General features: G+C 42.9%; 1 protein-coding gene across 2 annotated transcripts in view; it reads left to right on the top strand.

Annotated features, from left to right (window-relative positions):
- The window catches only part of Kif27 (kinesin family member 27), a 74913-nt gene that overhangs the window by 42509 nt on the left and 8237 nt on the right, over positions 1–24167 (top strand). For both annotated transcript variants that reach the window (XM_040756081.1, XM_040756082.1), the window contains exons 12-16: positions 8249–8362; positions 10133–10309; positions 15953–16168; positions 22072–22278; positions 23761–23959. In XM_040756081.1, coding sequence (XP_040612015.1) covers positions 8249–8362; positions 10133–10309; positions 15953–16168; positions 22072–22278; positions 23761–23959 — 913 coding nt within the window. The remainder of the gene's footprint in view (positions 1–8248; positions 8363–10132; positions 10310–15952; positions 16169–22071; positions 22279–23760; positions 23960–24167) is intronic.

Genomic DNA, 24167 nt, shown 5'->3' with positions numbered 1-24167 from the left:
ACTGTGCAGGCTCGGGCTCACTCAGCCATTCTGAGTAGTGTCTCAGTGCTGTCTTTATCCCTGTCAAGCTTTGCTGGGCCACATAGTAAAACCTGTTTTCTCAATTCTGAGCACTTTCTTGAAGGTTATGACATCACAAATAAGTTACAGTGGCAAAACCTCAGATCTTTGATCACAGATGTCAAAGAGTTAGGCTTATTATTATTATTATTATTATTATTTTTGGTTTTTTCGAGACAGGGTTTCTCTATGGCTTTGGAGGCTGTTTGGAACTCACTTTGTAGACCAGGCTGGCCTCAAACTCACAGAGATCCGCCTGCCTCTGCCTAGGCGTGATCCACCTCCGCCCGGCAAGAGTTAAGCTTATAAAGGTTACTTTCTACACAGTATCATTTGTAGAGGGTTGCTCATTGTTCCTGATGCTGTATGGGAGAAGTTCCACATGGAGTGCTAGCACCCCGTCAGAGTGCGAGTGATCTAGTCTGTGCACCCAGTGGTTCCACAGCGTGGGTAGCGGAGAGGAGCATGGTCAGCCTGGGGTCTGGAGCCAGGCTGGCATTGTGTTCAAGCCCGGCTTCCTCTGTTTCTGCAGGAGATGTATTAGCCCTCTTTGAGTTTGTTTATTCTTATCTAAAGTTGCCTTCATTATACTTAGCTGTGGGACTCTCTGGATAAGAAGTAGACAATCCTAAAAATACTTCCTAACTCTGTGCCCAGTTTTGTTCCATTTAAACAGCAAGCAGAACCCAAGTTTACAACACATTTAGAAACTCCCTAGGATTTTTTTTTAATTAAGACTTCTTTTTAGATTGGTTTTAGAGTCTTTGGAAACAAAAGATGCCATCTGTTCCTGAAACACAGTTTTTTCCATTATCAGCATTCCCAGATTAGAGATATTTTAACAGTAGTTTTAATCTGCTTTTAGACCATTTAAAACCCAGCACACAACCTAGTTATGGAATTTGGAAAGTATTTGCTCATTCTTAAATTTTTTGTTATTGTATTTAATTTTATTATAATTTTAAATGATATTTTTGCGCGTATTTTTCTGTATGTGTGTGTGTGTGTGTGTGTGTGTGAGAGAGAGAGAGAGAGAGAGAGAGAGAGAGAGAGAGAGAGAGAGAGAGAGAGTGAGCGTGTGAGCGTGTGGCACAGTGCATGAGTGGAGGTCAGAGGACAAGGCCCAGAAGTCTGCTCTTTCCTTCTGCTTCTCCTTAATGACAGGACCTTACTTACTGAGCCAGCTTCTTAGCCCTGTCAATTTTAATGAAGTATGACAAAATACATATAATATAAAACTTACCATCCTACCCTTATAAATGTTTAATTCTGTGGTATTAATTATATTCACAGTGAGGTACAAGCTGTCATAGTTGTTTTAGAATGTTTTCAGGACTTCAAAGAGAAACTGTAACTATTAATAATAATTCTATGTCCCCACTTTCCTTCATCTTCTGATAAGCTCTGATATATCTTATCTCTGTGAATTTGCATTATCCATGTGGGATAATTGGTCCCTTGGCATCTGGCTTGCTTACGCAGCATGTTTTCTGTGTTCATTGGTGCTGTAGGGTCTGTCAGAGCCTCACTTTCCCTGTGACACTGGTTGCAGTAGCATCTGTGTGTGGTGCCAGCTTCTGAAGCTGACTGACACAGGGTGGTTCCTTGCCAGTTTGAAGGCAGCCTTGGCAACATAGCAAGACTCCATCTTTTTTCCCCGATAGGGTTTCTCTGTGTAGCCCTGGCTGTCCTGGAACTTGCTCTGTAGACCAGGCTGCCCCTGCTTCCCGAGGGCAGGAATTAAAGGTGTGCGCCACTGTGCCCAGCCTTTTGATTCATGTTTTATTTTTATCCATCAGTGAATGCTAGGTTGTGCCTTCTACTGTGGCACACAGTGCTGCTAAGATCATTGACATGGCATTTGCTGTCTTTTCAGTTTACAAGTGTTGGCGCTCTTTTAGCCTTCTGAGGAGTTTCCACTGCTCTAGGTTTCAACACTGTCCTCCCAAGTGCCCCCCACCCTAGTTCCAGTTGTCTCTCTCAGTACTCTCTTCCTCCATCCCTTTGAGTATATGCCCAAGAATAGGGTAGCTGAGTCTTGAGGTAGACTGATTACCAATTTTCTGAGGAACCACCATATTGACTTCCAAAGTGGCAGTGCAAGTTTGCACTCCCGCCAGCAATGGAGGAGTGTTCCCTTTGCTCCACATCCTCTCCAGCATGAGCTGTCACTGTGTTTTTGAGCTCAGCCATTCTGACAGGTATAAGATGGAATCTCAGAGTTGTTTTGATTTGTATTACTTGGTGACTAGGGATGTTGAACATTTAAGTGTTTCGTGCCATTTTGAGATTCCTCTGTTGAGAATTCTCTGTTTAGATCTGTACCCCATTTTTTTAATTGAATTATTTGGTTTGTTGATGTCTAGTTTCTTGAGTTCTTTATATATTTTGGAGACGGCCCTCTTTCAGATGTGGGTTTGGTGAGTGTTTTGACACTCTCACACATGAACCTACTGTATCTGAATGTCTTCCCCCTTCCCCGCTGCTACCCTGTTTTACCCCGTCTCACTCCATTAATCCCCTTCCAACCTCACCTCACTCCACCGCCGTTTTCATGTCTCTTCTTTTTCTTGTTGTTACTCAGTGACTCATTGGGTTGTATGCAGGAGCATGTACTTATTACCAGTGGCTACACCACTGAAGGACCGTCAACTGTTAGCCGCTTATAAATCTTTGTTGGGAGTAGGGTCCATGAGTACCTTCCCTTTCCATGGGAGGGTGCTGAAAGGCCCAATCATATGGGGTATAATGTCACTTTTTTTTTAAGACAAGGCCTCCAACTCACTATGTAACCAAAGACAGCCCTGATGAACTTCTGATCATATAGGCTCCACTCCCTGAGTACTGGGATTACAAGTATGTGCAGCCATGACCAGTTATGTGGTTCTGGGGGCTGAACCCAGGACGTCCTGCAGCCTAGGCATGACTTCTACCAATTGACTACATCCTCACTACATCCCTGTAATGTTTTTGATGCACAAAAACTTTACATCTTGAAGTTCACTTTATAAATTGCTTTTGGTTTTGGTGTCAAGTCCAAGGTGGTGAAGAAGTTAGCCTGTCTCTGCTCACAGGAGTTGTCTGGTTGTAGTTTATATGTCAGATTGCTAATCTCCTTGGTGTCCGTTCTTACGTGTGATGTGGCACACAGGTTGGCTTCGTTCTTTTGCATGTAGACGTAGTTGTACCAGCTCCACCTCTTGGGGACACTGCTCTTTCTTCCTGATGCAACTGACAAGGGCGTTATCGGAACTGAGTTTGGATTGGTAAATGGGGAATGCTGGTTAAAGAGTAAAAGGCTGGATTATAAATCTAGACATCCAGTGGGTAGACTACTGACGACAGTCAGAGTGTTGTCTTTAACGTAAGCTGGATCTGATGGCTCAGACTTGGAATCCCCATATCCAAGGGTCTGAGGCAGGAGGATTGCAAGTTCAAGGTCAAAAGGGGCTACAGATTGAGATCCTGCTTTTAAAAGCTTGGCTGTCCAATTCCAGTGATTTGGAAGAGTAAGGGAACAAGGTAGCACAGTGTACTCATCCTGGTTCCCAGGGTTAGGAGGGCCGGAAGACAGAGCTCAGGGTCGGTGTTAGGACATAAGAGAAAAGCAGGTCTGTGACACGACGAGGTGGCTAGAGGTGGAAGGCAGAGGGGAGAGACACAGCAGCAGCCCCTGTGCGGTTACACACTGGCGTGCTGCCTCACAGCTCCATGTTAAAGGTGGGAGGTGCGAGCATGAAGGAATGGGAAGCGCATGCCGTGCTGCGAAGTCTGTACTTGTCCCCTGCTGTGCTCAGGTGCTGGCCCTGACTAATTCTTCATGTGAGCATGGGTGCCGCACCTCTCTCTGGATGCCATTGGGTCAGATCCCCACCTCATGGAACACCATGGTTCAGTTTCCCTCTTTAGTTAGAGGCGTTCTCCAGCTCAAGTCCCAGAATACAGTCCTGTGACATTTGCTTTGGGTTTTCAGGGTGAGGCATCCTAGGAGGGACCTTTGCCACTTAATGTGCCTGACAGCCAACTTGCTGCGTGCCAATGCGGTTTGGGTGCCGAGAGCAGAGGGTTTTCCTGGCATCCTTCCCGCTGCCACTGTGGCTCCTGCAAGTGCCTCTCTTCCTCCCCCTCTCCTTCCCTCCTTTCCTCCTCCCTCCTCCCCACCCTCTCCTTTAGGATTATCTGTGTTCAGTCTCTGGGGCTTTTCCTTTTGTCCTGCTCTGTGTTCTGTGGCCTGTGCTTGTCCTTAACCAGAAAGACAGCACCCAGTCAGGGACAAGCCCCCTAGGACACTCAACACTTTCTCCTCTGTTCTGTTTTCTAGTCCCTTCCATTCTTCTTTTGCTACTGAAACCCATGTTTGCATTACACACCACCTCAGAGGGCAGCTGCTCTCCAACTGTCCCTGTGGTGGACTCAAGAATGATGTAGCTTTGAGTGGGTGTTAGCTGCCATCCTCCGTCTTCCGGAATGTCAGTTGCTCGTTTGTAGCATTTCTAATTCTGTCTCTGTTGTGAGCAACTCAGGATCTTGCTCTACGTTCTTCCATCAGTATAAGGATCAGGCCTGCCTATGTCCAGACTGTGGTTTGGTGATCTCATGTAACTCAGGCCATGGCTTACCTCAGACATAGTGCTGTCAACTCCATGCTATAACCTGCTGAAATGCAACCTACCTATAATTTAAACTTTCACACTCACAGCAATTGTTCATTGTAGGTAAGAAACAGATTGCTCCAAGTGTAGTAACATTTCATTCATTCCTGTAAAACAAAGAATCATGCTCAGTCCCAAAGAATTCCTTGACAATTGTTGGAGATAGCCTTTAGTCTGTGTTTTGTCTTGTCCTCACTAGAGCTGGAGCCCAGGGTCTTTGGTGTATGAGGCAGGCACTCAGTGCCTGAGCCACATCCCCATGGCTAAGATGTGTCCCATGTTTGGCTTTGAGACAGAGTGTGTCTCTTCACTCAGGCTGGCCGAGAGCATCGTTCCTTCTGCCCCAGCCTCCAGAGGGCAGCATACTGAGCTCATGCAGTGAGGTAAGGGAGTCTGTAAAAGCTTGTGTTGTGTTGTGACCCTGGCTTTTGTTTATAAGCATCTGTCCCTTCTTACATAGGGCTTACAGTGGCCCTGTTCTCATGCTGCCGTTGCAAGGGTTAGCTATAGCAAACTTTCTTGTTGGACTATCTTTGGACTGCAGCCTGTAAATAATAACACGGAGACTTTTATGAAAACTTTCCCTTTACCTTAGGCTTGCCCTCAACAAGCGCTTATAACTTAATCTGTCTTCTACCATGTAGAGTTTTTAGCCTCTTTACCATTTCTGTGTGTCTGACTTGTTCTGTGTCTCCTGGTGTCTTCTGAGTGCCTAGATTCTTCTTCCCAGTTTCTCTCTGCCTGGAAATCCCAGTTATACCACCTGCCGAGCTACTGGCCATTCAACTTTCATCACACCAATCACAGCAATACGTCTCCACACAGTGTACAAATATTATGCAACAGTTAAAATACTATAATGCGGTGGTTGGTTTTTCAAGTCTGTCACAGGCACCAATCTCATCATTATTTTGTATTGTGACAGGAATTACAGTTATCACAAAAAATGCAGTAGGGGCTGGAGAGATGGCTCAGAAGTTAAGAGCTCTGGCTGATCTTCCAGAGGACCTGGGTTCAATTCCCAGTAACCACATGGTGGCTCACAACCATCTGTAATAAGATCTGGTGCCCTCTTCTGACCTATAGGCATGCATGCCGACAGAGCACTGTATACAAAATAAGTAAATCTTTTAAAAGAGAGAAAAGAAAAAGTCATTTCTAAAGTATCACTTGGGAGAGGTGAATAGGGGTAGAGGTTCACTTCCTGGTGAAGATGCTTTTGCTCAAAAGACGCCTCTTTCAGAGTTCTGCAATTCCTGGGGTATGACGGTAAATTAACACTGGGAACCAGAACCAAAGGGGAGGTTCTCTGTGAGCTCAGTGTTGCAGCGCCCTCGATGCCACGCTAATGCTGGAAACAAGATAAGAACTTACACACACCATGAACTCAGAGCGTGCACTGAAACACAAGCATTTCCTTTAATTCTTAGTTCTCTTGAGTAAGGAGGTCCAGTCCATTAGCTGCCCTGTATTTCTTGCCCTTGATGGTGTCTTCTTATCTGGTAGCGGACTGTATGGATCTCCCAGGCTGCAACCCACAGAGTTGAGGCTGTTTCTGGCTAGGATCTGGCCCACCGGGCCTTGTTAGCCCTGGCTCCTGATGGTGGGGCCCTTGCTGGAATAACTTACAGACAGCTCTGGCCTCTGCTTTAGACCACGCCTTTATTTCTTCTTCTCTGCAAAGGCACTGTAAGCTGTGTTGAAGCCACTGAGTCTTTTTATCTAGTTAGCCCAGTAGTCTTTGCTTGCCTTCAATCTTGTGTCCTTGTTTGTCCCTAATGATTGGCCTCATGCTTCTCCACTCAGAATCTGTGCCACGCTGCCAAGAAGTCTGTCAGGGTCTTCTCCTTCCCTGAGGCTGAGCGCCCCATGTGGGCTGCATCCTGTGCTGTCACCCGGGGTTACACCTTTCTGCTCCCCTGATCCCTTTCCTACCCTGTTGTGCCAGAACTCAGGAGACAAAGTCACAGCACAGATCTTTGTTGTTTCTGTTTGATCATTTCATTCTCAGAGCTCAGACTCAGAAGTTTTGATCTTTTCGTTTACTTCATTTCTGATAACACTCTGAAATTATCTTTGAGAAGCAGTTTTTACTTCCTTATACATTTGTCACAGCCCAACACTTTGTAAAACATAAATTAACAGAAAACTAAAGTAAAATTATACTAATAAAAGCCCCCCCTACTTTCAATTGCTTGCCCTACTTGTCTGTTTTTGCAACAGGACCTCAGACTGATCTCAAATTCATGGCTGAGGGTCAGGTGACAGGTGTGTGCTGCTGTTATGCCCAGTGCCTTTTTAAATACAGTATCTCACTATGTAGCCCTGACTGTCCTGGAACTCGATATGTATAAAACCAGGTTGAATTCACTCACTGAGATCTGCCCACCTCTGCCTCCCCAGAGCTGGGATTAAAGGTTCACTTAAAAAACTGAATACACACACACTCTGTATGTATGTATGTATGTATGTATGTATTGTTCAGGTTGGCCTCAAACATGTGAGTCTCCTAGTTCAACCTCCCAAGTAGTAAGACTGTAGGCATAAGTTATGCTCAACTAAGCACAAGGTTTAACTGGTGAGGTGGGATTGCTGTTAAAGTAACTAAACACTTTCAACCTTGATAATTACTGTCATAGGTCAGTAACAAACCCATATTTATCAAGCACCTGCTCAGACCTTACCCTGAACGTTTAAATGATCCATAGGTCTCTGAATTAGAAGGCCAGGTCCCTTAGTCTCTCCTCCCTGTATTTCCTTCCTGACTCCAGGGTCAGTTGTGGGGACACCGTGAGCACTGGGCTTCTTGATTTGGTCCTTAAGATATAAAGGGAAGCTAAAGGAGTTGGAGACTGCTCTTTTCAAGGCTTTGTTCTGCCTGATCTCATAAGACTTATTCTTAAGCCACAGGCCCCCATTTTAAAAATAGCTCTTATTTTTAATTTTGCATATGTGGGTGTATAGGTACATATGAGCACAGTTCCTACAGAGGTCAGAGACACCTGACCCCCAGAGCTTGAGTTACAGTGGTTGTGAGCCACCTGACATGGGTTCTGGGAACTTCGGCAAGACGAGCACCCACTCCTAACTACCAGACCACTGCTCCAGGCCGAGAGTTGCTCTGCACTGGAAGCCTGCACTTCCACTGTAAGTGCAGACACACCCATGGCAGGTAGGTATCATGGGTGCCTGTGAGGGCCACAGTCTCAGAAAGGCAGAAAAACACGTGGAAATTAGTAACACCAAGAATGAGAAGCATCAGTTTTGTTAGTAAACCCTGACCTTTTTGCCTTAAAGTTAAAATGACCTCACTCTTCATCTTATTTTCACTCTTGTAACAGGGAGTGTGAATGCTAAGAAAATCGCTCTAACCCTGTTGTGAAATCAGCAGCTCGTGGCGCATGTGTGACTCGGGTCTAACCTAGCGTTGAAAAGGATCAGGACAGCGGGAGGAGGGAAGAAAGAGTGTCTGTCTGTGTATTAAGTGAGAGATGGGTAGTACGAGTGAATAAGGCGTTTTTAATTTCTCTGTACAGGAGCTGCAGTTAAAAACAGGTCAAGGAGATGGTCTGAACTCAAAGGCTGAGGACCTGGATAGGTTTAACTCGGACAGAAGAACAGGTCCTTTCAGAAGTGTGGACCAACTCCAGGTCGGTCAGCTCTGTTCACTGTTTCTAATTCTCTTCAGTTTTTATGACAGTCTTAAGTAAGTATAGGTTAAAAAATAGCAGATTCTGAATAAAATCTTAAAACATTATTTTTTTGCTGCTTGTTTGTAAAATGCCCTGTATTTCTTTCAAAAATTTTTATTAAATGATTTCTTATCCAGAAATGTGAAATGTGTTATCTTCTTATGTTGGCAGAAATTATTTATTTGAATATTGTGTAAAATCCACATTCACTAAACAGTACTTATTCCCATTACAGAGAGATTTATTCGCAGAGAGACAGGTATATTTCTAAAATTCAGAGCTCTACATTCAAACAGAACCATATTGTGTATGTACTAAGCATACTCAAGAGTATTCTAATGTCATATTTTAATAAATAAAAACACAACCCATAAATTAATTTCAAAGGTCAAATAAATTGCAGATATCTAAGAAAAACAGTGTATTTAAAATTGCAATCATATTCAGAATACAAATATATTTATTTAAATTTTGAAAAATATTTACATTTTACATATTTTAATAGAGACATTTAGAGTATGGATGTATTCCCACACATACCATTTGCACTCAGAAACATCTTCAACAATTGTAATTGTCTTTTTTTTTACCTGGACACACCATTCACTGTAAATATGAACTTATTTGTGGACTTCCTAAGGCTGCCTCCTGGGTCTAGCTAAACTGAAGTATTTGAACATTTGCCTTCCCGCTGCTGATAATTGCGGGCCTGCTGCTACTGTGGACTTCACTGTAGCATGGGTTGATAGTGCCTACAAGGTCATACTTCATAGGTCTGCTGTAGGTCATCTGGCTTTGCGTCTTTGTTGCCTTGGCTCTCTTTTCTCGTGTATTTTTATCACCTCATCTTGTGGCTGTTGTTTTGTAACAGGGTCTCGGGTAAACCCAGGCTACTCTAAACCTGTCCTGTGTAGTTGGGTGACGCTAAACTTCTGATCGTCGAGCTTCCACCTCTAGAGTGCTGGCTGGCTTTACAGGCTCGGGACACCATGTCTGGTTTCTCACTGTCTTACTATAGATGTCTAGGTTTTCTCTGGGGCCCATGATGGACTGGAAACTAGTACTAGTCAGACTATTCTAAATTTATTTGTTGTTTTAGTGGCCTTAATGGCATTTCAGTGTGCCTGCGATAGAATATGTTTTAGTCACATTTCATTTGTGTTTGTACTTGCTTCTGGCTGTGTTTAGCAGAGTATTAACACACTTTGTATATCCTTCCACCCTTTCACTGTATCTTGCAGTATTTAAAGTTGACAATCGACAGTGCAGATTTGTTTTTCATGGAATATGTATTCCGTTGGCTGACTACATTTATTTACTCGTTTGATCTTGTATCTGAAGCTATCTGCAGGCCAAGGCGGAAGCTGAAAAGCACCGCTCTTGCAGCCTGTCGGTAGCTCGGGTAGAGGACGGCAGGTCAGGACAGCCGCCCCTGGAGGCATGGTGGAGCGTGACCTCTACGACACATGAAAACACAGTCTGATTTCAGTAGATGTAAACTGTGATGCCTTTGTCAGGCAGCAATAACTTGAGCGTAACACTGCAGGGTAATAAATTTTCTCCATACAAAACAGCAAGAGCAACATGTTAACCAGAATCTCCAGAGCCAAATGGGAGTATGAGTTGCTCTTATAATTTTAATGTTCATTTTAAAGGTTTCAGACACTTAAAATGATATACTTTTATGGTAGGGAGGAGAAACAAACCATAGTATTTCTTTTAATATAGAAATTGGATGAGCAAAAGAAATGGTTAGATGAAGAAGTAGAGAAAGTTCTGAACCAACGCCAAGAACTAGAGATGTTGGAAGAAGACCTGAAGAAGCGGGAAGCCATCGTCTCCAAGAAGGAAGCCCTGCTACAGGAGAAGAGTCACCTAGAGAATAAGAAGCTGCGGTCTAGTCAGGTACCCTGTTTGTCGTTTTATTCCACTTCTAGGATATTTTCTCTCTGAAAGGTAAACCCAGAGATGGATAAATGGCTAAGTGATTAAGAGCACTGGCTGCCCCTCCAAAGGTCCTAGGTTTAATCCCAGCACACCGCTGATAGTTTACAACCATTTATATCCACCTCCTGTCCTGGGGGCCCTCTTCTGGCCTCTTTGGGCACAAGGCATGAAAATGGAACACAGACATACATTATTACACCCATAAACATAAACACAAACTTAGTCAGTAATTTGCTTTCCATTCAAGGGTGAGGACCTGAGTTCAGATATCTAGAAGCCACATAAAAAGTGGGGATGGAAGCATTCACTTGTAATTTCTGTGCTGGGGAGGTGGGGAGAGGCGGGGTTCCTGGGGTGGGCTGGCTGGATCACTGAGTTCCAGGCCCACTGAAAGACCCTGTCTTAAACACAATATGAAAAGGTCATTTAGGAAGACACCTGATGCTGACCTTTGGCCTTGAAACACATGTTCACACGCGTGTACACACAGACACATAAAGATGAACTGTAGTTCAAAGCCAAAGGAAGGTTATTATTCCCAGTGCATTGTTACTTTATCAAGTGATAGTCATCAAAACGTTGCTGCTCAAAAGTGACATGGTCAATATTCTTCAAGTATGACTTATCATTGACTTCCATACGGTGGTAAAATATGCAGAACATAAAGGTTACCTTTTTTGTTTTGTCCTTTACCAGTGTAGCCTGGTTGGGTCATGAGCTTCTGCCTGAGTGTCTGGTGCTAGGATTATAGGAATGTGCCTATGGTCATGGTTGGCTTAAAATTTACTTTAAAATCCACGTTTTGAGTTTACAATTCAGTGACATTAATACGTACAATGTTTAACTGTCACAACTATATATTTCCAAAACTTTTTCCTTCTCCAAGGCAGAAGCTCTGCAACCTTCCACAGTAACCTCTTTCCTCCCTTGTCGCCCTCTGTTAGTAATGCCAGCAGACATTTTAGATAAATTCAACTATATGGTATTTTATAGTGGACATTGGTAATTTGGAAAATGTTTTCGTCACTACCAATCAACATTAGGGGGCTACAAAATTCATATAAAAGAGAAAAGGGATTATAGAATGATAGCTTGTATTTTATTACTTATAAAGACTTGAGAAATGTCATACTTTTCCTATGTGACTTAGTAGTTATATGTACAGGTCTGCCTCAGTCCCAGATTTTCAAGAAGGAATGATTGTAGAAGTAAAAGCAGCAGGAACTATTTCTTGACTTACCTGCATGCATTTTCACTTAATAGCATCTAAAAATGAAGCTGACTTGCTCAGATTTGAAAATATAATTTAACCTAGAGTTGGTATTGGGTCCAGATGGATCTATACCCGTGTCACAGAACACAGGGTCAGTGACCACTTGTCAGTAAGCATGTAGACTGAGGGTCTGAGCTGATGGTGCTGTGTTCCTAGCATTGCCGCATCAGGACCCATATCTGACTCTGCTGTGTCACCCATTTCTCAGTCCAGTTGGTCACTGAATACAGGGCTTGGCTGGCCCCTCTGACAAACGTGATTCCAGATGGCACATCCAGGAAACTCGCTTAAACTGTCAGGGTCAAGTTATAAAACCAGTCCCTCAGAATATGTAAGACAACAGCAAAAGATTAAAAATGTAAGTGAATGATAGGAGAAAACTACCTGCGTCTTTAAGATATGCTCTATTCTCAGAAAAGAGAAGAAAGTAAAGGAAGATGGGGAAATATCTTCTTAAATAAGTTTACTTTAGGAGATGGGAAAGGAAAAGCACTGTAATTTAAATTTTTTTTAAATTAGGTGCATATGTGTGTCTGTGTGAGGGGTAATGCAGGTGTCCTGCAGAAAAGGGTGTTAGAGCCCCTGGAGCTGGAGTTACAGGCGACTGTCATCTGGGTGTCAGAACCTCACTTGGTTCTTCTGCAAGAACAGCACATGCTGTTAACTACTGAGCATCTCTCCAGACTTTAAAGATATAATTTTAAAAAGTAAGGACTCACTGAGATAAACAGGAAGTATAAATGAATGAAAACCATCTTGATTCTTTGAAATTTTTAATATAATACACTATCCCACTTGATTCTTTTCAGAAGAAAAAAACATTAAAATGTTTCATTTTTCTAGTGTTTGAGAAATATTTACAAGGCTTTGAATTATGCATTTCATACAAGGTTCATGGTAGGTTGAATACTTATCTAAAATGATAGAAAAAGAAAAATGCATTGTATATAGCTAACTCAAGCCAAGCATGGTTTTAGCACCTGTAAACCTAGTATTCCTGAGGTAAGAAGATTACGAATTCTGGGCCCACATGGGTTACATATCATGTTTGAGGCTAACCTGAGCTATACAAGAATACCCTGCCACAAAACAAAAAATTAAAATATATCACTGACCTGTAAATAAGAGCTAAAATTATAAAACTGTTAGAACAACACACAGTCTAGACTGCAACCATTTTATAGCATTTTTTTAAGATTTATTTTTAGGAGCTTAGAAAGATGGCTCAGAGGTTAAGAGTACTGGCTGCTCTTACAGAGGTCCTGAGTTCAATTCCCAGCAACCACGTGGTGGCTCACAACCATCTGTAATGAGATCTGGTGCCCTCTTCTGGCCTGCAGGGATCCATGCAGGCAGAACACTGAATACATAATAAGTAAATAAATCTTTAAAAATAATTTATTTTTAGTTATGTGTGTGTTTCTACATGTATGTGCCCACAGAAACAAGAAGAGGGCGTTAGACCCCTGGAGTAGAGTCACAGATGTCCGGAGCACCATGTGGTGCTGGGAGCCATGTGGGATCCTCTGCAGCAGCAGCCAATGCTCTAACTGCTGAGCCATCTCTTGGGCCCTCTCAGTGACTTTTGAGTAGTGTTTTCTTGGATATTACACCTAAAACACAACAGAAAAAGAAAAAAAAACTAATAAACTGGAATTAATAATAAAGATATTTGAGGTTTAAAAGACAACTGAGAAAGTAGGAAAGCTTACAGAATATAGGAAAGCATTTGCAAATTCGCTATCTGGTAAGAGATTGAGAGAGACATAAACTTTGATAATAAAAGGGTTGCCTGCCTGCTATGCAAGCACTAGAATTGAAGGAAAGGGGAACTTGGGGGAACTAGGAATAGAACTAAAAGCTGAAAAACTTCAGGAATGACTTTCATGTCTTCAGTGTGGTTAAAAAAAGAACACTGTAGGCCGGGCGGTGGTGGCGCATGCCTTTAATCCCAGCACTCGGGAGGCAGAGGCAGGTGGATCTCTGTGAGTTCAAGGCCAGACTGGACCGACAGCCTCCAAAACAATACAGAGAAACGCTGTCTCGTAAAACCAAAAAAAAAAAAAAAAAACCAAAAACAAAAACACTGTAGCTTTAAACAGGAAGTACAGGTCATTAAAGACATGAAGGAACCATTAGGAATTGAAAAGGTAAACAAAAAGCTGAAATATTTGAAAGTGAATTAAAAGAATCATTAGAAAATGAAGAGGGGAAATTTTCAGATAAATATAGGCAGCCCAGCACTGAAGTAATAGGAAATCCAAATGAATCAGAAAACACACAGCCTCAAAGAGAGTTGGCCCAGTGGGTCAGAGCCCTGGCTCCTCCAGCAGGGACTCAGGTTCCATCCCCGCAGCCACATGGCAGCTCACAAACCATCCGTGACTTCACTTCCAGGATCCTGTGCCTTTGTCTAACCCTCAGGTACTTCCTGGTACATGCAGTGGTTTGAAAGAAAGTGACCCCAAAGGGAGGGGCACTGTTAGTAGGTGTGGCCTTGCTAGAGGAAGTGTGTCACGGGGGTGGGTGGGTGGGCTGTGAGGTCTCCTTTGCTCCACCTACTCCTAGTGTCACAGTTCACTTCCTGTTGCCTTTGGATGGAGATGGGGAATTCTGCAGCTGCCTGCTGCCATGCTCCCCGCCATGATAACTGTCGAACCTCTGACTCTATAAACCACCAACTCAATTAAATCTTTTCCTTTGAGAGTCTCCATGGTTATGGCGCCTCTTCACAGCAATAGAAACCCTAAGACAGTGCATATATATACGTACAGTCAAAACATCCATATAAAAATAAAAATAAATTGTAAATTAAAAAGAAAAGCTTCCCAATGTAATGTGAGAGTCTAGAATGAAAAAGCTCATCAAGGACCCAGTACAAAAGTGTCCAAAGCAAAGCGTTAGGTGAACTGAGGAAAAACAAATCTTCAGCACTCCAACTAGAAAAATCTAGTCACTTGTCAATCTTAGAAGCCAGAATGGCACTGGCTTCTCCACTTTCTTCATTGGAAGTTAAAACATCTGAAGCAGTCTTCCATGAGGAAAACAATCCCAACTATCCCTCTTCTTAGTCTAATTTCCTAATGAGTTTGAAGGTAGAGTGTCTCCCGTCAACCCTGCCTCAGGAAGCTGCTGAAGTGTGCAGTGTCTGAGGACATTACTCAATGTGGGCATTCAAGAAGGAACGCTATTCCCAGAGCTCACGGGATCAAAGGAAAGAAACCATTCCCTTCAGTTGTCCTCTGACTCTTATACTTGTGCTGTTGCACGCGCACGCGCATGCATGTACACATGCATACACACACGCATGCACGTACACACACACATGAACATGTGTGTGCATGCACATGGTAAATAAAAATAAATGTAAAAATAAAACAATACATAATATTTGTTGGAGAGTTGTACAAAAAAAATCAAGGCGAAGTAGGATTTTTACAGACCTATCAGCTATAGTTAATAGTGACAAATTCATAATGGGTTCATGAGGCTCTAATATAACTTAGAGTGGGAAAATAGAAGAGGGATGGCACACAGCAGGGGAGGTGTGAGTGCTAAATTCTTACTCCTGCAGTATACAGACAGTGTCAGACATTGGTTGTTCAGACTAAAAGAACTTAAGGAGACTTATTGGAAAATGGTTCTGCTTTTTATTATGATATGGTAATTAAACTTTATGAAGGTTTATATGTATGTTAGAAACCATATGAAAGTATATAATACAGTATCTTTACAAATCATTTTAATAATGGACATCTCCATAAACGTGACCAGATTCTTAATTTTTCTGACCGTAATGAAATAAGAATAAAGAGTATGCTGAAACACACCAAATATAAATCTCTTAAGAAACTGTAACAGTCACGAGCTAAGGAATAAAATAATGAAATAAAAAGAAAACACTGCCTCTCAAAACCTTTGATTTTTTTTTTTAAATGAGCCTGAGTTTTTGCCTGTATGTATAGTGCATAATGTGTGTGCAGTGCCCAGGGAGGCCAGAAGAGGGCACTGGATCCCCTGAACCTGGAGTTACAGACATTGTTAACCACCAAGTAAGTACTGGGAGCCGAACCCTGATCCTCTGCAAGAGCAGCCAGTGCTCTTCACCACCAAGCCACCTCTCTAGCTCCCGTAACCTCATACTTCAGACATGTATATTTTTAAAGAACCATTAAATTTACGATTTTAGTGGATGTACCCCTTTAGAAAGTTTATGGAAGAAAATTAAAGATAAAAATAGAACCATTTAGTATCCTAATGATGTTTTTCCTGTTTTTTAAGCTGTCTGAGTTTCTTGTCACTTTTTTATCTGGTGGGGTTTCTTTTAGGACTTAAGCACAGACAGTCTGAAAATATCAGCTCGCCTGAACTTGTTGGAGCAAGAGTTGTCGGAAAAAAGTTTGCAGCTTGAGAGCAGCACAACCGAGGATAAAATGAAGATCTCAGAACAGGTTCAGGCTCTCCAGAAAGAAAAGGATCAGCTGCAGAGACAGAGAAACATTGTGGACGAAAAGCTTAAGAATGGTAGAGTGCTGTCCCCCAAAGTAAGTCAGTATTCTTTGGAACTGGAGTTGCTGTATGATGGCTGATGTGGGTGATTTTCTTGGACTCCTGTCATATGATCATAAACCTGATAAACCGTTTCAAGACTGTGTCTGCTAATGAGTTCATCTGACATCTTTTTGGTACTCTATAAGCCATGCTTTGATGAGAGATAGATGTCTTCACAGAACAGCACCTGCATGGATGGACTCTTCCTGGCATCGCCAGGCACTAGGGAACCAACACAGCCCTTGAGGGTGTCCTCAGCTGTTTCTCATCTGATACCACTGATCACAGAAAATAATTTGAAAACTTTTATCTTTCAAGGAGAGCAGATAACATGTTTTTTCTTTCTCACACTTTGAGGGGTGTGCACATGTGTACACGTGCACATGCCATGGTGTGTTTGTAAAGTAAGAGGACAACATGGAGGAGTTGGCTCTCCCCCTTTACCTTGTGGTCCTAATGGGTCATATTTGACCCTCAGCTCATCTGTCACCTTTGATAATTTTGCTAGGTGTTCACTACATAAAACATGCCTATGACATTAAGAGTTGATTCTTTCCATGGAAATTTGACTGAGAAAGGGCTGGTTTTTCAGAGAAAATTCTCCACCATTCAAACAAAATACAACTTCCAATAAAATACCTTTTTAGTTACAGTTTCCATTTGAGAGGGCATATTGCTGTTTTGTTTGTTTGTTTTTGTTTTTGTTTTTCAAGACAGGGTTTCTTTGTGTAGCCTTGGCTATCCTGGAACTAGTGCTATAGGCCAGGCTATCCTTGAACTCGCAGACATTCTCCCAAGTTCCAGGATTAAAGACATACATCATCGCCACCTGGCCTGTTTCTGTTTTTCTGGTTTTTAATGTGTAAGTGATGATTCATTCATTGGCTTTTAAAGTACCCAGACTTAGCCTTTTCAAACACATTTTATTTGATCCCAATGCCCTATTTCATGTTAGGTTCTGAACCTGAAATTTCTCTCCACATATTTATCATTAGGGCCTATCATTCCAAAGCAGGGTCAAGTGCTGAAAGACAGTGAACTGTAGGGGTCTTGTGCCTTGCTGATCTTGTGTTTTAGACTGAGTGACATGTTAGAGACAGTAGAAAGGGTGTCCTGTGAGTCTGCTGTGAGTCTGCTATTGAATGAACTGAGGAATTAGGACTGCATTAGATAGCTGTCTTAGCTGGCGGCTGAAGGGACATTTCCCACATCGGTTGCCCTATTTTATGACTTAGCTTGGATAACTCTGCAGAGGCCCCAGAGCCCTGAACCTCTAGGAAGGGACAGGCACCTAAACACAGGAAGCGTAAACATTAAGGGATGGGTTCTGTCTGCCCGGGACTGTCTGTAGCCATATAGAGGGAACAAAGAAGTCAACAAACCACTAAGTTATGTATTAACAGGAAAATGGAAATACAAGGAAACTGAATCCTAAAGAACAGTAAAAAGACTATTACAGGTGATGCAGTAAAGCTGTACTTACTACAAAATAATACTTTGCACAAAACAGTGCAGAGGTCATCTGGGGAAAGCTGTGTCAATGCTGCCAGGGTGGATTGCAAGCAGAAGTTAGATTTTGAAAAACATGGTAAACATTTTGATAGGACATTATCAGGTAGAACAGATGGAAGAGTGAGAAGCCCATTATTAGTGAACAGCGAAGCCATGGTAGTATACACCTGTATTCTGGCACTTGGGAGGCTGAGGTGGACAGATGGCTACAAGTTCAAGGCCAGCTGCATGGTGATGTGGAGGTCTGTGGCAGATAACATCAACAACACTCCCTGAACACCACCGTCCCAGGTGGAACACAGTAGTGTTCCATTTGGCCTTGTAAGCTCCTCTTTGGCTTTCTTTAGTTTTGAAGTGCACTCTGCCCTCAGTGCTGTGTTTCTTAAAGCCAAGATTAATGTTCTCAAATAGGTCTGCAGGTAGCCAGTTAATGGAAGGAGACTCTAAAGCGGCCCAAGACATGGCTATGTATGGGATAACTTGCTATTTTGATATCTTTAAACTTTACAGTATTTTTCTAATTACATTATTTCAAGAAGTAATAGACTTTAGATCATGTTAGTAGCAGATTGCCCAACAATTCACTGAAAACAACACTTCCATTTTTTGATGAACTCCAAAAATTAAAAATTATATATTTGAGTCTGGGCAGTGGTGGTGCATGTCTTTAATCCCAGCACTTGGGAGGCAGAAGCAGTTGGGTCTCTCTGAGTTTGAACCCAGCCTGGTCTACAGAGCGAGTTCCAGGACAGCCAGGGCTACACAGAGAAACCCTGCCTTGAAAAGCCAAAGGAAAAAATGAAGTTAAAACTCTCTTAGGACTGGAGAGATGGCTCGACGGCTAAGAGCACTTGCTGCTCTTCCAGAGGACCCGAGTTCAGTTCCCAGCACCCATTTCAAGTGGCTCACAACCACTTGTAACTCCAGCTGCTGGGGAACCTGTGTCATCTTCTAGCCTCTGTGAGCACCTGTACACGTGGCACGCGCACACACACACATACATGTACATATAAGTTAAAATGAAAATACGAAGCCCAGTCTCTTAACTGTGGGCTCCTGGGGAATAAAGTTATACACTTTCTTACCCCAGGAGAGAAGTAGGGCATATCAACAGTCAGCAGTGTAAATGAGATCCTGTAGCTTGGCCTGTGGCCCCTGGGACTCACTCACTGCCATTTTCCAGCTCCAAAAGGCTTGCGCAGTCTCATTTCATCATCTCTGCCACCCACGGCACACAGTGTGACTTAACCACTATGCACCTGCCACTCTCCTTGGCAGACATTCGCAGTCCTGGCATCTCTTACTATTCTCCACTACAACACTGAGGATGCAGCTTCAGTGATGGGCTCTCCTGGCCCTTCTGTCCCTGCCACGCGGCACCAGGCTTCATCCACTCTGAGTCCCGCAGGCTTGCTTGCATCTTTCATGCTTTCCAAACCAGTACTCTGTGGAACTCTTGCAAACTGCTAGGTTTGGCTGCCAATTGAGACACAGTGTTGGCCCCCTTGGGCTGCAGCTTGTGTGTGGTGACCCTGTGCAGATGCTTCTTCCTGCTTCTCCCACGGGACATACTTCACTCCGTGGCGTGATCTCGTTAACCATAGCTGGTTCCCAGCCCCACAATGACCTCATCCCCAGGCTGAGCAGAGTCCGTGCTCCCTCTGGCCTCCATCCCCTGCATCTCTCATAACACACGTCTTCCTTGCCTGCAGCACACACTTAAGCTCTGAGTGCCCAGCAGCTTTTAGCCCACAGTGGAAGATGTACATTCTTCTCACACTGTGCCGTCAGGTCACCACAGCAACAGCCCACGTCTCTGGTTGCTGATGAAACACTCTGATCGAAAGTAACTCAGGGAAGGAAAGGGTTTATTTCAGCTAACAGGCCACAGTCCTCACTGCAGGAAGTCAGGGCAGGAATATGAGCAAGGACGTGACACAGAAACCATGAAGGAACACTGCTTGCTGGAATGACACTTAGCCTGCTTTTGTATACGTCCCAGAACAGCAGTCCGCTGAGCCTTCCTGTGCCAGCCAATTAGCCGCCAAGACAGTTCCACACAGATCTGTCCACAGGTCAGTCTGGCCTGGGAAACCCCTCCATTGGGATGCCCTTCTCAAGTGACTAGCTGCGTCAAGCTGACAGTTAAACCTAACTGGGACACCTACTCTGCTGTGAGCATGAGGGAGGACTAGATCTCGCCAACTGTAGTGGGTGCCTGTTAGCCTCTCACCGTCCTCTCCACGTACCAGTTTTGTCTCATTTTATTAACTTGATTCTTCCCATTTCTATCCATGTTGCTGCAGATCACACGGCAAACACTGTAGTTTGTTAATTCAGAGTTGTTCTCTAGTAAGTGGTGCACAGGAAGAAAATATAAAAACCTCTGTGTCTCTTCCATCTCTTATATTTTAGTTCCTGCTTTTATGTTTAAACATTCATTTACCCAAAACGTACACAACTCAGTACTTGCATGAGAGTCTTTGTTGGTCTTTGTCTTACTTCTTTACTAGAGACCACTGCTTTAGGCTCTTGTCCTCTGGGACACCCGTTAGAAAAGTAGACCCTCAGGACTCAGCCAGACCTGCTATCTAAGAGTGTATCAGCAGCCTCAGTTCAAATCAGAGTTTAAAAGTAACAGTGATGGGTAATCCTCCGCGTCCTACAGTTAGGTGTCATACTTTCTTAGCAGTTCCTCAACTTATATCCAAAACTATGGAAACTAAAATTACACTAAATAGTTCTCAGCAAACCTTTCATATTTATTTTTGATCAAATAAATCAGAGTATCAATTGAAAGATATATTCTTTTTAGACAACTCACTAGTATATCTGGATTCCTTTTATTCATTCACTTAAGTGCCTTTAAAGGTGGTTTTATTTTTCCCCTTAAAAATGTGATTATTGGGGTTTAAAAAATAGCTTCAGTGATTAGGACTGAGTTCAGTTCCCAGCACCCACATTGGGCAGTTCACAGCAACCTGTAACTCTAGCTCCAAGACATCCATTATCCTCTTCTAGATTCTGCAGGACACATGCACTCACATGCACAGACAATATACATACATACATAATGTTAAAATTATAAAAATATTTCAAAATATTATTTTGCTTATTTTAGAACAATTATATAATCAAAAGATGGTTACTGCACAGAGAAATGCCATTGAATGTTTGGCTTTCTAAAGTAAGTATTGGACTTCCTACTAGATGAGGTCATTATCTGATTCTTGGGCTGCAAAAACGGAGGTCTCGGAATCACTAACAACTCTTAGGAGTGGTGGAAAAATAGTTTTCATTAACTCATTAAACAAATACTAGGTTTAAATTTCCTGATAAACAGTGTGCTCAGCAGCAAGGATGAGAGTACGGGTAACGTGTCTTCCTGGAGAAACTTGCTCTGGGTGACCTCAGCACAGACATAGGAGCAGAGATACATCCACATCTTGGTTGCCAAGAATCTGAGCCCCCCAACACACACACACACACACACACACGCACACACGCACACACGCACACACACACACACACACACACACACACACATTCTCCCAGATAGCATTGATTTGGACAACTCAAAGAACTAGTTTGTCTTGGAACACAAATAGTACATTAACTGATATTATAGTGCCACCATTTAAATAACATTTCATAGGGATCTTTTTTTTCTTTTTCTGAAGGGGGGTTAAAACAGGGTCTCATTATACAGCCTTGCTAAGCTCATGATTTCCTGCCTCAGCCTTCCAAGTAGTAGAATTTCAGGCATCCGCTTCGATGGCTGTTTCATTTCATAGGGATCTTAGGGAGTGCTCCAGTCCCTTGAGTCCTGTCTACTTTGGTCACCCATGCTGCAGTTTTCTCCAGAGACTCGATTCTCATCACTAGTTCTTAGTTGCTGATTCCAAGTACAGGAGTCCCTTTCTTGTATCCTAGCACTGGGCGGCTTTGCTAGGTCTCTGGAGGTACATCAGCTCCATGAGGTCTCGTCAGTGGGGAGTCTACATTTAAATGCACTTTAGAAATATTGGAGGGAGATGACAGATTGTAGCCTGAGAGCTGAGGCCATGTTGAGGTGTACCCTTTGGATTAGGTAGTCAGTGTTTGCTGTGTAACCTTGGAACATCATGGAACTCACTTAGCTTCTACAGCTACCATTTTGTTATGTAACGTTTATGGTGAAGACTCGATGATCCTGCTTTATACTGACACGTGATACATCGTACAGCTTAGCCAAATCCCAAACACTGCACCCTTAACATTAGTGAGCGTCTACGGGACTAGTCCCTTAGACAGAGACTCCATCACATGCTAAGATGGGAGATGAGCATGCAATAGAGTTCAGATTATGATTTTCTAAAGATGAATGCTCTCTATGGTCTCCTAGGAAGAGCATCTTCTTTTCCAACTTGAAGAAGGAATAGAAGCTTTGGAAGCTGCGATTGAATTCAAGAGCGAAAGCATCCGGAGCCGCCAGGACTCACTCAGAGCGTCGCTGCAGAGTCTCTCCCAGAGTGAAGCAGAAGTTCTGGGAAAACTAGTTTGCCTGAATCTTACCGAGATTAGAGCTATTCTTTTCAAATATTTCAATAAGGTATGTTTCCAAGGAACAACACTTTTCTTACAAAAAGGGTCAAGGTATCCTTATTTATACTCAGTGAAAGGCTGAAAGATTTGGTGGTCTAAATTTAAGCACTGTTTATCAAAAAGTCTCGTGAATTATCCAAATAAGCCCAACTTTATGAGGTGGTTAAAACTGCAGGTCCTCTTGATAGGAGGTCTTGTTTTAGACAGTTTAATTTATATCCATTCTAAATTTAAATGCTATTCATGAAAAGTCTAGGGTCCTCAAGTTTTCTTTCCTCCATTGCTGTGAATAGACTGAAGTTGTGCACTTCTCCCCGTGACATACTAGTTAAGTGGAGATGGAGTGCTGCACTGGTGGCAGTGACAGTTTTGCTAATCTGAATGTACTTTAATTAGATCACCATACCGAAAATTGGCAGTTACAGACATTTTTGTATCATAGGGAACTGTGTTCATATTTTCTCTAATATTTTTCACTTAAAATATATATCATGAAGAATGGCTTTCCCCTAAAAAAATTGAATTAACGAGAGTGTTCAATAGTTGATACGAAGTAAAACAAAGACTTTTTCAAGGTCTAATTGTATGACACAAAAAGTAAATGAAAGCTCTGCATAGTGGTGCACACCTTTAATCCTAGCACTCGGGAGACAGAGGCAGGTAGATCTCTGTGAGTTTGAGGCCAGCCAGAGCTACACAGTGAGCCCCTGTTTCAAAAACAAAAGTGAATGAAAATACTAAGCACAGTCCCCCGAGGCTTATGTAAGGAGTCAGCAGTCAGGAGCTACTTCTGATAAGGCTGGATTTTGGTGGCATGTAGCCTAGGCTTGGAGATAGAGTCTCTGATGGCATCTGGAGCTGTAGCCAAAGCCGCCGTGTAGAAGTGGGCTTTGCTTGTGGAGTCCTAGAGAGTGCTGTTAGTTCTACTGCACAGACACTGTCCACAGTGCTCTGCTTCCAGCAACACAGCAGACCTGACAGACACAGGCACGGTCTGATATTCTTTAGCTTAAAACAGAGCAGATGTTGCGAAAGTGAAAACACCCCCAGTATCCATGTGGACGAGAGAAACCGAGTTAGATTGTAGCCAGGCATGGTGGCACATGTGTATACATTGCCAGCACTCAAGAGTCAAGTTCAAGGCCCTCCAGACCTATAGAGTAAAAATCATTTCTCCAAAAGAAAAAGCAAGAGAATCATAAAACCTGAACTGCAGAGATCTTATCTAAGAAGTTTTAGAGGGGTAACCATTAGTTCAATATTGTACTGAAAATGAAAATACCAATTCAGAACTTCAACAAATTCAAAACGTTGTTAGGCTACTTTATAGCTATGTTTTGACGCATTTGCCCAGGCATCCAACATTTTTTAAAGGCACTGAAGATGATACCGATGTTAACATCTTCATGTAGTCCAAGAAAACTGGACTGATCTATTGTGTTAGGCTATGTAAAATATACTTAAAAGTAAAAAAAAAAGTCTTTGGTAGGTGATTAATTTGCGAGAAGCTGAACGCAAACAAGAGTTGCAGAACAAAGAGATGAAAATGAAGGTTCTGGAGCGGGATACTATGGTCCACGAGTTAGAATCTGCCCTGGAGCACCTGAGACTGCAGTGTGACCGGAGACTGACCCTGCAGCAGAAGGAGCATGAGCAGAAGATGCAGCTGCTGTTGCATCATTTCAAAGGTGACCGTGGGTGGCAGCTGGGGTAGGGGAAGTGCTGAGGCAGGAAGCCAGTCCAGAATGGGATCTAGTGTGTGTGCACAGTTACTCCTTACATGTGTGGCTGCCTCGTTTGTGGAGTTGTGGTGCAAGATGACTCATGCTTGAGGTGCTGTCCCTGTGCCTGCTTCCTGGCACTCAAGAACTCCTGTCATCCTGTTGGTTTGTTGCT

Source organism: Mesocricetus auratus, unplaced genomic scaffold (assembly GCF_017639785.1).
Source record: "Mesocricetus auratus isolate SY011 unplaced genomic scaffold, BCM_Maur_2.0 Super-Scaffold_100013, whole genome shotgun sequence".
NCBI lineage: Eukaryota > Metazoa > Chordata > Mammalia > Rodentia > Cricetidae > Mesocricetus > Mesocricetus auratus.
The sequence above is the reverse complement of the archived record's forward strand: the minus strand, read 5'-3'. Positions and strand labels throughout refer to the sequence as shown.